The sequence below is a fragment of the Glossina fuscipes genome, unplaced genomic scaffold, assembly GCF_014805625.2.
Source record: "Glossina fuscipes isolate IAEA_lab_2018 unplaced genomic scaffold, Yale_Gfus_2 1, whole genome shotgun sequence".
Classification (NCBI taxonomy): Eukaryota; Metazoa; Arthropoda; class Insecta; order Diptera; family Glossinidae; genus Glossina; species Glossina fuscipes.
In genome coordinates this window covers 44,057,512-44,070,167 of record NW_023998415.1, presented here as the reverse complement: position 1 = coordinate 44,070,167, position 12,656 = coordinate 44,057,512, and the positions used below count along the sequence as shown (strand labels likewise).

Here is a 12,656-nt window from a genome sequence, read left to right as displayed (position 1 = left end):
AAGTCTGAAATGAAAGGAGAGAAACAAATCAAAAGATCAATCGATTCAAATTGCATTTATAGATTTAATTAATTCTGTTTTCGAGAAAATTCTTTTAGTTTACTAAAAATTTTCGATTAAACACAAGATCGGGTGAGAGTTTCCCGCATTCGCAGGATCAGAAGATTTGACTTTCTAAGTATCCATTGATCTGACATAATTAATTCCTTGCAAATTTTTTGTTATATATATTTTTCGATTTCTATCAGATATAGTATAGTAGCATAATATAATTCGGTGATGCGTATTAATAGGGTAGTGGACTATTGCTAGCATTGATCAAGTATTCCTTAATCTGAATCAACTTTTGTTGGTAATAACGAAATATTAAATTCCATGAATTGATCAACTAACACAAACGTAACAGTAATTATATTTTAAGAGTTTTACAGATATTTAAAAATCTTTCAGCTCTGTTACTATGAACTTCTTTCGAGACAATTTATTGAAAAAATATTTTAATGTTACCTTCGGACCATAACATCATTTTTCCATGTAAAAAGGTGCGTCTTATACGGTAGCTAAAACATCTTACAACTGAGTATAAATTCAAGGAACTATTTGAAGACGTAACTCGTACGTCAGTTTCACAATTTTACTTGACAGATTTGCTGAATTCAACGCTCGAAACAAAATTTCAATTCGATAATTAAATTTGATCAAAAAGACCTTTAAATGATCTCACTATCATTTTCTGATTAGAAGAGCCTTATATTAAGCGAGAAAAGCAATAAGATATTCAAGTCCGTGAACATTTGTTCTTTATTGAGTTCAATTACAATTACAGTTAAAGAAAGAAATATTAACACAAAAGACAAATATAACTATTTAGAAAAAAAGTTGGGAAAAAATTTGACAATAAATAAACAATAAACCGAACAGCTTATCCATATAAACATTAGCCGGTTTTTGTTCTTGTAAGTGGCCGTATCTTAACTGAATATATATTCTTGTTTATCTATAGTTATTATAGTAATACAAATATTCAAGTTTTTTAATGAAACAAAAGTAAACATAAAAAATGGGGAAAAAACATTAAAATATAAAAAGAAGTTGAGTTTTTCATTAAAGCTCATCGAAATCAAATGTTTTTAATTTCGTCTTTTCGTAATAATTAAAATGTACGCATTTTACTCAAATAACTGGTAATTACGTCTTCCTTTTTGTGCGTCCTCTTTTCGCGGGCGGGGGTGCGTTATCTGCTGGAGGATCCTCTTCTGGCGTGATGGGTTTCTTTCGGCCTTTTGGTAAAGATGTATTACTAGTTGCAGGCATCTCTTCAGCTGCTCTGTCTGTCTCATTAATTTCTTCCTCTTTTTTCGCAGTGCGTTTCGAATTTTTAGCATATTTGTTTTTCTTTGTAGCGATGTCATTGGTTTTTGTATTTACTCCAGATTTAGCAGTCGGTGCATTGTCAAATTGAATTTCATCTTCGGCGAGCAATATAGTATGTTGGCCGCCGCTGGAAACTTTTATTATTCGTTTACCTTCAACTTGTTTGCTTTCAATTAAAGTAGGCACAAGGGCATCTTCCTCAGATCCTGTGCCCAATTGATGATTGGATCCCATACCCCAGGCATACAATTTACCATCATTTGTCAACGCAAATGATTGCGCTTCACCGCAGGAAATATGAACGATGCCTTTCCTTGCCAAGGCTGATATAGGTGTCAATTTAATGACATCCTCCTTAACGGGTCCTAAACCTAAACGGCCGTAGTCTTTGCGACCTATAACTTCAACAGTACCGCCATACTTTAGCAGCATAGTATGATGTTGACCGCCGGCTATTTGCAAAACACGATCCAAATTCATACTTATTGGAGTGATTATGGGTGACATGTCCTTTGGGCAGGCTAGTTGCTTGTAATTATTTAAACCAAAAGCCCAGATATTACCAGTCTGCGATTCTTTTAAAAAAGTGCAATAAGTAGTCGCCCAAATGGTTTCGATAAATTTAGCAGACTTTATTACGACTTGACCAGGTTTTAATAGCTCGGTTTTACCGCGCCTTCCTTCTCCTGACGCACTTCTTAGAGACACTCGGCCTAATTGACCTTGTTCTCCACAACCAATTGTATATACTTTACCAGCGCAACTCAATATAACCAAATGATCTGCCCCGGAGGCAATGTCACAACAAATTATTCCCGGTAAGACGTCAATAGGCAAACGCTTATTCCCCTCTAACGTCAAACCCATATTGCCGTGAGAATCACGAAATGATCCCCACGCAAATACACGTCCGTCTTCCAATAAGCAAGCGGAATGCGAATCACCCGCCGATATTTTTAAGACTTTATTAGGTAAATCAATTGCGTGAGGTACAAACTCGGAGCCCTCTTCACTGCTATCACGACCCAAAGCACCCTCGTCATTGCAACCGAACGAATAGACATGACCTTCCAGAGTAAGAAGCAGATTATGCATACCGCCAGCTGTAACATCAACCACATTTAGCACCTTTTCCACCAGGGTGGGACGCCTCCGTTCAAATTTGGATGAATCGTCCCCCAATCCTAATTGTCCCATATCACCTTGTCCGCATACAAACACTCGACCCGTTACACGTGGTCTTTCGGGTAATGGCAATTGGAAAACCACGCGTTGCATTTTGCGCTTAGGTTCATCGTTTTCGCCGGCATTATTAATGATGATATTTGCTTTCTTACGCTCCGCTATGCGTGGCATTTTGATTTATTTTCTCAAATATATATGCGACCAATTTAAGATAAGGTCTAAAAATTTATTTAAAAAAAAAAAAAAAAAAAAAAATTTATGCATTTGACAATCAGATAGACTTCATTCACGTTCTTACCAAATTTATTTCTTGCGAAACGTTTAAATCACTTCTATTCCAATATTACGCTATGAACATAAAAAAAAAAAAAAATTGCAAATATACTTTCGGTTATTTTTGGATAATTTTCTTAAAGAATCTTTAAAAAGCCAAGTGACTTTTTGTAATTTTCCTTTTTTTTCTTTTAACGCGCCGAAATATGACAGAAAACGCAAAGAACATTAAGCATTGAAATTTAAGTTGAATGCATTCAAAGCAATGAATACACATACATAGAAATTTTCAGGCAAACCAAACATGAAGAGTTGCTTAACTTTTTGCTAAACATCACTGGGGATTATTAAGTCATACGGTTCTTTTTTTATATAAATGAATACACGAAAATATTATTTATCCGCTTTTTTTGGTTTATGCAATTTGACATTTTGATTTATATATATATAAAAATGATATATTCCCTTTACAAAATATTATGAGGGGAAAAAATAAGGCTCCAACACAATGAGACCGCGGTTGTATTCTCAGCTTTGGGGGATAAATTTAATTTATAAATATTTATTCATATTATTATTATATGTTTGCAAAAATCTTCATCATTTTTCCACTTGAAAAAGGCATTTATTATGGAAAATTGTGACAATATATATTAATGAAAATATTTTCCACCATTTTCTACAACCTTTCCCCATTTTTCTGGCAACATGTCGATACCGTGTCGAAAAAAAGTATATTGGCAGCGATCCACCCACCAACCAACTCATTTTCTTACTTCTTCAACTTTGCGGACTAGCGTGCTGGGCAAACCATACTGCACCGAACTGAACAAGTGATAATCAACAGGCACCTGGTGGCGTAGAACTTCCAATTCGAGCTGCAATAATAAATGCTGGCCAACTCTTGCAACAAGCAGCCAAAAAAAGAGCAAGGTCAGTCAATTCGAGTCGCCCCTTTTCAACCGAAAACTGGGATATGATCGAGCAGCATCGCCCTAAATCTTTGAACATGTTCGGTGAACGTCGGCACCAGATTTCTTCAAATAAACAACCAGAGTAACGAATTTGGAAGAAGAAGGATTTTGAGCGCTCCATGAGTAGCGTCGGCGTACGCTGAATAAATCAATAATATTAAATGGAAAAATTATTATTTTATTTAGACGAAGGCCAAAATCGTCAAATTCAACCGATGTGTATACTGGTATCTCCCACTTCTTTATCATATTTACGTGTAGAAACCGCTGGTCGAAATTTTTACAAATACCTAATATATGAGCGAGACTTCATTGTATCAGAGCCTTAAAGATAATTTATTTTAAATTTGCAAGTTATTTTTCAAATTTTTTATGACAGTGTATTATTTTAAAGGTTCATTTGAAAATAATGAAACAATTGCTAAGAATAAATGGCTGAGACTAAACAAATAGATATTTTTTTATTTAAATCTAATGGAATGTTTAATTGGGAAATGCTTATTCTGTTGCTCAATGCTAAATTTTCAAATTGATTTTTTTATGTTGAAGAGCGTAAGTTCCGATAGCTATGTCTGCATAATGAATATTGCATTGTTGATTCCCATTAATAGTATAGAAAATTGACGACCTATACAACAGTTACATAAGGACTTACCTTTACCATTATAAAAAACAGAAATCGAAATATTCGGGGAAAAACAACGGTTAAGTATTCATCATCGTTTGCAATAACTCAGTGCATAATATTATTAGGTCGAGTCATAAATAAAAACCACCGATTTAGGTAGCTCGAATCTATTGTTCGTATATGCCTACTATAAGTTACCGAAGCAAACGAATTTTTGTTTTCACTATATAGATGAAGATTCAGTTAGTCTTTTGCGATGCATGTTCCATTCAACGGGTCGTCTTAACCTCTAAAATGGAGAGTCAAAAAGCGCATATTCGACATTTAATGCTTTGGGAATTTAAACAAGACAATAGCGCTAAGGCGACAGCGGTAAAAATATGCAGCGTATACGGTGACGGATTGATAACTGATTCGGTACTTAGATGTTCATTTGCAAAATTCCCACGTTTTAAAAGCAATAATAGAGGAAACTTCACTGCACTCACCAAGAGGTGTAGCAAAAAAGTGAAATACCTCACAATCAACTGTAAATTAATATAATTTTGTTATTCAATGAAAACAAAATAAATGTCGCAATGCCCTCCCTCTACACCGGCTCTTGTAAGCCGAAATATTTACAAAATATTTCTTTTAAATTTTCCCTCGTGAGAAAGCGAAGTCCTTGCTATTATTTCCCTGCAATTCTAGTTCTGTTCTACTTCGGATCAAATAGGTACACCTAAAGCGCACATTAATAAATAAATTTTTTCATTCTGGATTTTTTTTTTTGCTAGTAAAGTTGTCCTTGAACGGCGCAGGATTTACTCAGCAAAACACTAGCTAATCAACTGTCACTAAAAACAGTGACGTGTATTAAGCTTTATATACCGTATCATCATCGTCACTGCAATCACCGACACAGGACGATCTGCCAAAACAAAAGTCCCTACTATTGGCAATTAGAATGTATCCTTTACATACGTCTATAGAAAATGAATTTGTAAAGGGAATGTATTGCATGCAAATTAAAGCATTTGAAAAGGAATTAAAACAGTTCGCACAATAAACTTCCTCTATGTTGACCAATGTAGGACATATCCAAATGTTGTTCCCAAGGTTTAAGCTCCCGCGCATTGCAGATTGGAAAGATGAATGAAATGAGAGTTTGCTGTAAGAACTTTAATGTTTTGGGTGTGCTAGCAAGCTAATGCTGGCGCCCCTGAAAAAATAATTACGAGTTTGAGATACGAAACTAATGAAGTTTATGCTTCATTATTATTTCGTGATCGAAATGTTTTCATAACAGCTGATGGACAGATGTTTTTAATTATATGTACGGGCATTACAATTTGCAGATAGTCTTTAATTACTAAACTGGGCATATTGGACAAATAAGATATATTTTTCACTCGTTTACGAGTTTGTTCGTACTCCATATCTCAAAAAACAAAATATATATATACAAATATAAAAAAAAAACAAGAAGAGCATTATATCTGCCTTCGTATATTCGTTCATTTATTGATTACTACTTAAATTAAACCAAAGAAACTGCGGCAATTCAACTCAAAACAAAATCCAAAACTAAGTTTCAAAAAGCATACAACAAATGCCAATTACTTTGTGGACGCACAAACAACTCTGTCAGCAATTTTTTCTTGCAGTTGCCGAGAACAGCTGGTAAATAGCGGTCATCAGATTTCATTAATTTTACTTCATTTCATAGCAATTATTTTCCCGTTGTGGGATATTTGCCGTTGTTGCTTTCCATTTGCGAAAAAAACAAACCACGTATTACACTCGACATTAAATAAAATTTTTTTTTTGGTATGTTGAACAGAGATGGACTAAGCCAATAGATTTGTGGCTTATATGTCCAAATAATAAATTGTTGTAATTTTTAGTCACGATTATGTATGAAATAAAATTTTTTAATCTAATTTTAATGAGAATGTAAGAGCCTTTAAATCTTTAAATAAATGCATATAGACTATCCGCGCAATTACACGTTCACAGAGTTGTATTAAATTGTGAGTGTGATTCGTGTATACGCCATCTTGTATTAAGAGCTATTTATTATCCATTGTTTGTGTAATTCTATGTACAGTCGTAAAATGGCAGCAAGAAATAGCTAGAAAAGGAGGCATATGCATTCAAGTAGGCTCTGACGGAAAATTCACAAAGTGTAGAGAAAATATATTGTTTCTTTGAAAAATGGTAATAAAATATAAATAACTGAAATAAAACAGCAGCAATCTTTGTACTATAGAATATAAAGTCAATGACAAAGGTAATTAGTTTAATAATATTACCGCATTCAGTATGTGTGTGCAATTGATTATCGCGAGGTATTGATTACCCGCAGGGTGTCGCCTACTAACTGACGACATCTAGTAGAAGTGACTGATTGTGTCTGTCCAGATGTTTAGTTAACAAAAGTTCAAATTTAAACTTGGTTTTTTTAGTAAAAATGGAAGAAGGAAAAGATCGCCAATTGCAGGCCTACATTCAATATTTGAATCAGGATGTGGAAGATTACGATAGCGAGAGCGTAGTTTTAACCACAGAAGCAGTTGAAGCTTTGGCCGATGTTGAGGCGGTCACAAAACATCCCAGCGCCGAAAATAATGCCGATGGTAAAGATGGCACTGGCACCATCATCGTCGACGCTGATGGCAACTACTATTTTCAATCTTCGAAAGGCACCGTAGAAGTGAAACCCATTAAAATGGAAAATTCTACGAAGGTTATTGCAACTAAAAGCGCTACCGTGGTCAGTACTGCAAATCTACGCATTAAACCAAAAACCTCTAGTAAGTTAAAATGTGATGCATGCATTTTGTAATCATAAACGCGAGTATATGATGAAGACTTGTCCTGTCAATATCGTTGCAACATTCGATCCCATGTTTGTCCGCTTTTTCTTGGAATACCAGGATACGGATAATTTGAAATGAATAGTTGCAACTTGCCAAATACCTATTATGATTAATTTCTCATGTTGTAGGTGTTAATGAGAAACAAAGACTTCAAAAACAAGAAAAATGTATATAAACTTCAATATAAGTTCGCCCAAAATTTTCTAATTGTTTTATCAATTAAATAAAAATATACGAATTTATTGATAATAAATTATTGTTTACAGGGGACTCAACCGCTGAATCTACTATTCTAGAGGAATCCAGTCTTCAATTAGACACTTTGGAAGCAACAAATGATGATACCTTCAATCAATCTCAAACTATAATTGACAATAATGGTGAACAGTTATATGAACTGGATCGCACCAGTGCTATTGCCGACGAAGAAACAAACGCTGAAATGTTGTCTTCAATCCTAGTTAAACCACAAACGACAATGACAGAATCCGCTTACAGTTTAAGTGCAGCAAATATATATAAATGTAACGATTGTAAATTTGAAACGAATATGGAATACTTGTTAACTGAACACGTTGAGAAGAAATGCAAGAACATAGCAAAGTCGCAAGAAAATAGCACCCCACGAAGTCCGTCGAAGGAGAAACGTAAAAATAATGCCGTGGAAGTTTTGACTGATGAAATAATCACAGCGGCGAATACTGTAAAGAAAGTGGCAAGTAACGTTAGTAAAGTGCGAGAGAAGACTACTAAAAAGGAAGAAATCTATGACTTCGATGAGAATGAAATAGAAGATTCAAAAAATGCTGATGGCAAAAACAAATCGAATGAAGTACCAACAACGGAGGCTTTTCTCAAACCTTTGGATGCCGCTGCTAATGCTGACTTGTATAAATGCACTCATTGTACTTATACCACTAATAAAAAATTCCTAATGTCACGTCACATGAAATCTCATTCAGACGATCGTCCTTACAAATGTTCAATATGTGAAAAAGGCTTCAAAACTAGTGCGTCATTAGTTAATCATGTTAATTTTCATTTGGGCAAAAAACCTCACGGATGTACATATTGCGATAAAGCTTTTACTACATCGGGAGAACTAGTTCGGCACGTGCGATACCGCCACACGGGTGTTAAGCCTCATAAATGCACTGAATGCGACTATTCGAGTGTGGAAATGAGTAAGCTTAAACGTCACATGCGATGTCATACTGGAGAGCGTCCTTATCAATGTCCGCACTGTACATATGCCTCACCGGATTCATTCAAATTAAAGCGCCATTTACGCACCCACACCGGCGAAAAGCCATACGAATGCGATATATGCAATGCTCGTTTCACACAATCAAATTCTCTCAAGTACCATCGATTGATTCATTCAGTTAATGAGAAGCCGGTTTTTCAGTGTCCTATGTGTCCGACAACTTGTGGCCGCAAGACTGATCTGCGCTTGCATATGCAAAAATTACACAGCTCTGACAAAACATGGCCATGTAATCGCTGTGGTAAAGAATTACCAGATCGTTACAGTTACAAAGTACATATTAAGACGCATGAGGGCGAAAAATGCTTTCGGTAGGTTTAGCTATTAAAAATTGAACCAAAATAAAAAAAAAATTAATTTGTTTTTAATTGTAGTTGCAAACTTTGTCCTTACGCTTCGATTACTCAACGACATTTGGATTCTCATATGTTGATACACACCGATGAAAAGCCTTTCGTTTGCGAAATCTGTGAAGTAGCTTTTCGTCAAAAGCAACTACTTAATCGTCATGTAAATCTATATCACAATGAGGAATACAAGCCACCATCAACGCGGGAGAAAGTGCATGTTTGTCCACATTGCAATCGGTCATTTTCCTTCAAAGGGAACTTGATGCGTCACATGGAAGTACATGATCCTTTTTCAAGGCACGAAAGTGAAAAACTGAAATTGAAGCTGGGTCGTATGAATCGTCTAAAACCAGACGGAACCGTTATACAATATTCCACAGACGATCTGTCGGATGGTGAACCATTATCAACGGACATAATTGATACGAAAGCTACTGTAGAACAAGAAATAACTTCGGATGAGTATATGTTGTACCCGGAAGACGATGAGCAACAAGGCGAAATTCAATATTCCATATATGACGATTTCGAAGCAGATGAAACATTATTAGACCAAAAGCCAATTATTAAAATTGAAAATGCTACCAAAGGTGACCAACAGCAACAAGCAAAGCAATCGTCCGCCTTAAAAAATAAAGATAAATTTATCGATTTGCAAGTAAACGATGGACAGAACGTTGTTGTTATAAAAGTAATGCACGATGATGCGGATGATGGCATTGACGAGAATACGGAAGTAGATCAAGACCAAGATGATGAAATGGTTATAGATAATATGGAACAGGATAATATTAAACGACCTGTTTTCGGTGACGACAAACAATATACGCACAATAATAGCTTTGGTTTTGTGGTAAGATATCAACTGAATTTCGAAAACAAAAGCCTTTCACTGTAAGTCGTCTTTTTCCCTCCTACTATTTGCAGGAAGATGATGATGATAATGATGATGATGACGATGCCAATGAAGATAGCAATAAGCAAGTCATACAATTATTTCATATTGCTGAGCTTTAAAATGGCTTTAGTGGATAATGCTTCTTTCATCCTCCCTTTTTCGTTTTTCTTTTCATACATTCTCAGGTTATAATATTTAGTAATTTTTTAAATTGTTTTTTCCGACTCTTACTTGCGTCCATTCTTTGTAACGCAACTAGCAATTTATGCAAACCATTATCGTGAAAGCTGCATAAAGTTGATTTATGTAACTCAATTAGTACATATATATACTTTAAAGATATAAACTTTAAAGATATATATGTACGTAAATAAAAACTAAAAGCAATGCAAGTAATGTTAATGTAACGGTAACAAAAGATATGTTTTAATAGATCCCTGGCCCCCCGAAGATAACTAATCGATATTTTCGGTTTTCGCGATCTTATATAATTTCTGTTTGATGCTGATAAGCAGAACCATGTATGTAAAGCAGCGCTTACGATAATGTCATATTTACTAGGCGAGACCAAGGCTGAGATAGGAAACATCACTCACATAGTCTTAAGTAAGCAATCCTTTTCGTTTTCCTATAAAAATACAATCGTAGGATATGTTTTGTAACTGCTTGAATTTGATTGAAGTATTGAAGAACGACCATGTTATATTATGTAAAGCAGCCGTCTAGAGCTAATTACATAATGGCAGTTTGTCTCGCGGTTTTACAATTCTTTGCAAAAATCTTCTCTGATTTCTAAAATCTGCATTCACTTTGTGTATTATTTTATATATATATATCTATATATATATATATATAACTCATTTTGCACATAGGAATTTGCTTTTCCTTAAATAATATCTTCCCTTCTCTACAAATATACAAGTTTTTGATTATTTTCAAAAGAAGATTGTTTTTTTTTTTTGTTTTTATTTCTCAGTTTAGAAATTCAGTAGACAAGCATTTTTATTAGGTCACGTTATCGTCGACTGTTTATATTCATCCATCATGCAATATTTCTTCTTACTTTTCTTATCGAGTCATAGTCAAATTTTCGTTGCAAGTACTGCGCTACCTTTTGTCCGATTTTTTGTCCTATTTTTACCAAAAATAGGAAATGATCATAAAAATTGAAGATAGCATTGAACGTTCGCTGTTAACACTTTCGTAAAGCGGATTTGATAGCTTCTCTTCAATCCTTCTATGGCGAACTTAATGTAAATGTAAAGAATATAGAACATGTATTAATTAAAAGTTTCTTAATAGATCGATTGAGGCTATTTTTTACTTTAAATATTTTTACATTGTATAAATAAATGTTTGACGACAATTGATAAAGTCTCGGGCATCATCGAATTGGATGCGTTATTTTCTGAATTTCTCTTAACTTCTTCACTTTTCATTTTACTCAGTTATATTTAGTCAGTGATTTCGTTATTCGATATATTATATCTATACTATTAGATCGAATAGAAAAACCGAAAACCGAAAATTGTGTATGTTTGTTCGTAAGTGCATTTGCGGATAATAATTTCCGTATCACTCCTCCTTGCGGGCTATATTCGAAAATAAGAAAATCGATTCATGTTGATTCAAATGCAATTCAAGGATTTCAGATTGTGCAATCAATCATCTTACCAAAGACCTGGCAAATTTTGTAGAAGTATGTAGAAGTCTGACATTCGTACAATAAGTGAATGAATTTTTTTTTTTTTTTTTCTTTTTTGCTCCCTTTTTTTCAATCAAATGAAATGAAGTAGACAAGGCCGAGAATTCCAAATCAGTTCGAATATGCCTTTTTTTCGATTTAAATGGTGCATGTAATCTTAATTATCGGATATCGTCTATATATATACGTATAATATAATATAAGTGTATGAACTAAATCTTCTAATTCTTATTATTCGTAGAAACAATTTAATCTATTATTAAGTAAAGTATGAATTAATGATATTACAAAAAAAAAAAAAAAAAAAAAATAAAATAAAATAAAATAAAATAAATAAATTTATTATAAAATGTACAGATAAAAATCGAAATTGATTGTGGCGTACGCGTTCACGCATATGGTTTAGTTAAATACAATTGAAAGCTCTCTCTCTCTCTCTCTCTCTCTCTCTCTCTGGCTTGCTATTGCTCTCCTTTCAAATATTAAGATACATATAAGCATGTGTGACGTCTTGTTACTAACCGAATGCCTGTGTGGCCTTGCGTTCTATAATTTAATGGTACAATGAAATTTAATCGACGATCCAGTCTCATTGAAAGCAGAAAAATAAAGAAAAAGAATAAGAATAAGAACAAATCTATTTTCTCGACTTTCTTATTTATTATTATAATTACTATTCTTATTATTATTAATTATTATTATTAATTATTAATTATGTATGCATCATAAATCCATCTATCGTAACCGCAACGACAGCGAAATTATAATAATACGCGCAGCGAGAGAGTTTGAAGGCAAAACAATCAATTCTAATCGCTTGACGTTAAAAAGCAGATCAGACCGGTTTATTTCGAATTTAGAAATAATCATATTATTCATATTATTGTTTTCATAAGTTCTATTTAAGAAAATTTTGCAAAAAAAAAAAGGAAAAATTTGGTAAAAGAATGTGTTATGAACGAATAAGATAAAGAAATTTTTTAAAGAAATTTTTGTTAAACAAACAACAAACACAAATAGAAGAGAGGAAGAAATCAAAAAAAAAAAAAAACCACATATAAAACCGAAAGCAAGTTGAGTGTACGATTACGTGCATATTGTTTAGTATTCGTAAATGATGATGAACGCTTATAATACATAC

The 12,656-nt window shown here is 33.7% G+C and overlaps 2 protein-coding genes across 2 annotated transcripts; one reads left to right on the top strand and one right to left on the bottom strand.

Moving 5' to 3' along the window:
* Nucleotides 1-777: 777 nt before the first annotated feature.
* On the bottom strand, nucleotides 778-3,054 carry LOC119631359 (regulator of chromosome condensation). Its single transcript, XM_038023497.1, has 2 exons — nucleotides 2,858-3,054; nucleotides 778-2,777 (listed from the first exon to the last, which is right to left on the bottom strand). The coding sequence occupies exon 2, from the start codon at nucleotides 2,728-2,730 to the stop codon at nucleotides 1,189-1,191; it is 1,542 nt and encodes a 513-aa protein (XP_037879425.1). The 5' UTR covers nucleotides 2,731-2,777; nucleotides 2,858-3,054; the 3' UTR covers nucleotides 778-1,188.
* A 3,438-nt stretch (nucleotides 3,055-6,492) lies between these two features.
* LOC119631935 (transcriptional repressor CTCF-like) lies at nucleotides 6,493-10,148 on the top strand. Its single transcript, XM_038024533.1, has 5 exons — nucleotides 6,493-6,706; nucleotides 6,882-7,229; nucleotides 7,562-8,873; nucleotides 8,937-9,765; nucleotides 9,840-10,148. Exons 2-5 carry the CDS (start codon nucleotides 6,887-6,889, stop codon nucleotides 9,927-9,929), a joined length of 2,574 nt encoding a protein of 857 aa, XP_037880461.1. The 5' UTR covers nucleotides 6,493-6,706; nucleotides 6,882-6,886; the 3' UTR covers nucleotides 9,930-10,148.
* Nucleotides 10,149-12,656: the final 2,508 nt, after the last annotated feature.

Coding starts and splice junctions, on each gene's coding strand:
- LOC119631359 (XM_038023497.1), bottom strand. CDS start 2,730: ATGCCACGCATAGCGGAGCGTAAGAAAGCAAATATCATCATTAATAAT.
- LOC119631935 (XM_038024533.1), top strand. CDS start 6,887: ATGGAAGAAGGAAAAGATCGCCAATTGCAGGCCTACATTCAATATTTG. Junction 8,874..8,936: donor GAGGGCGAAAAATGCTTTCG/GTAGGTTTAGCT, acceptor TTTTAATTGTAG/TTGCAAACTTTGTCCTTACG. Junction 9,766..9,839: donor ATAATAGCTTTGGTTTTGTG/GTAAGATATCAA, acceptor TACTATTTGCAG/GAAGATGATGATGATAATGA.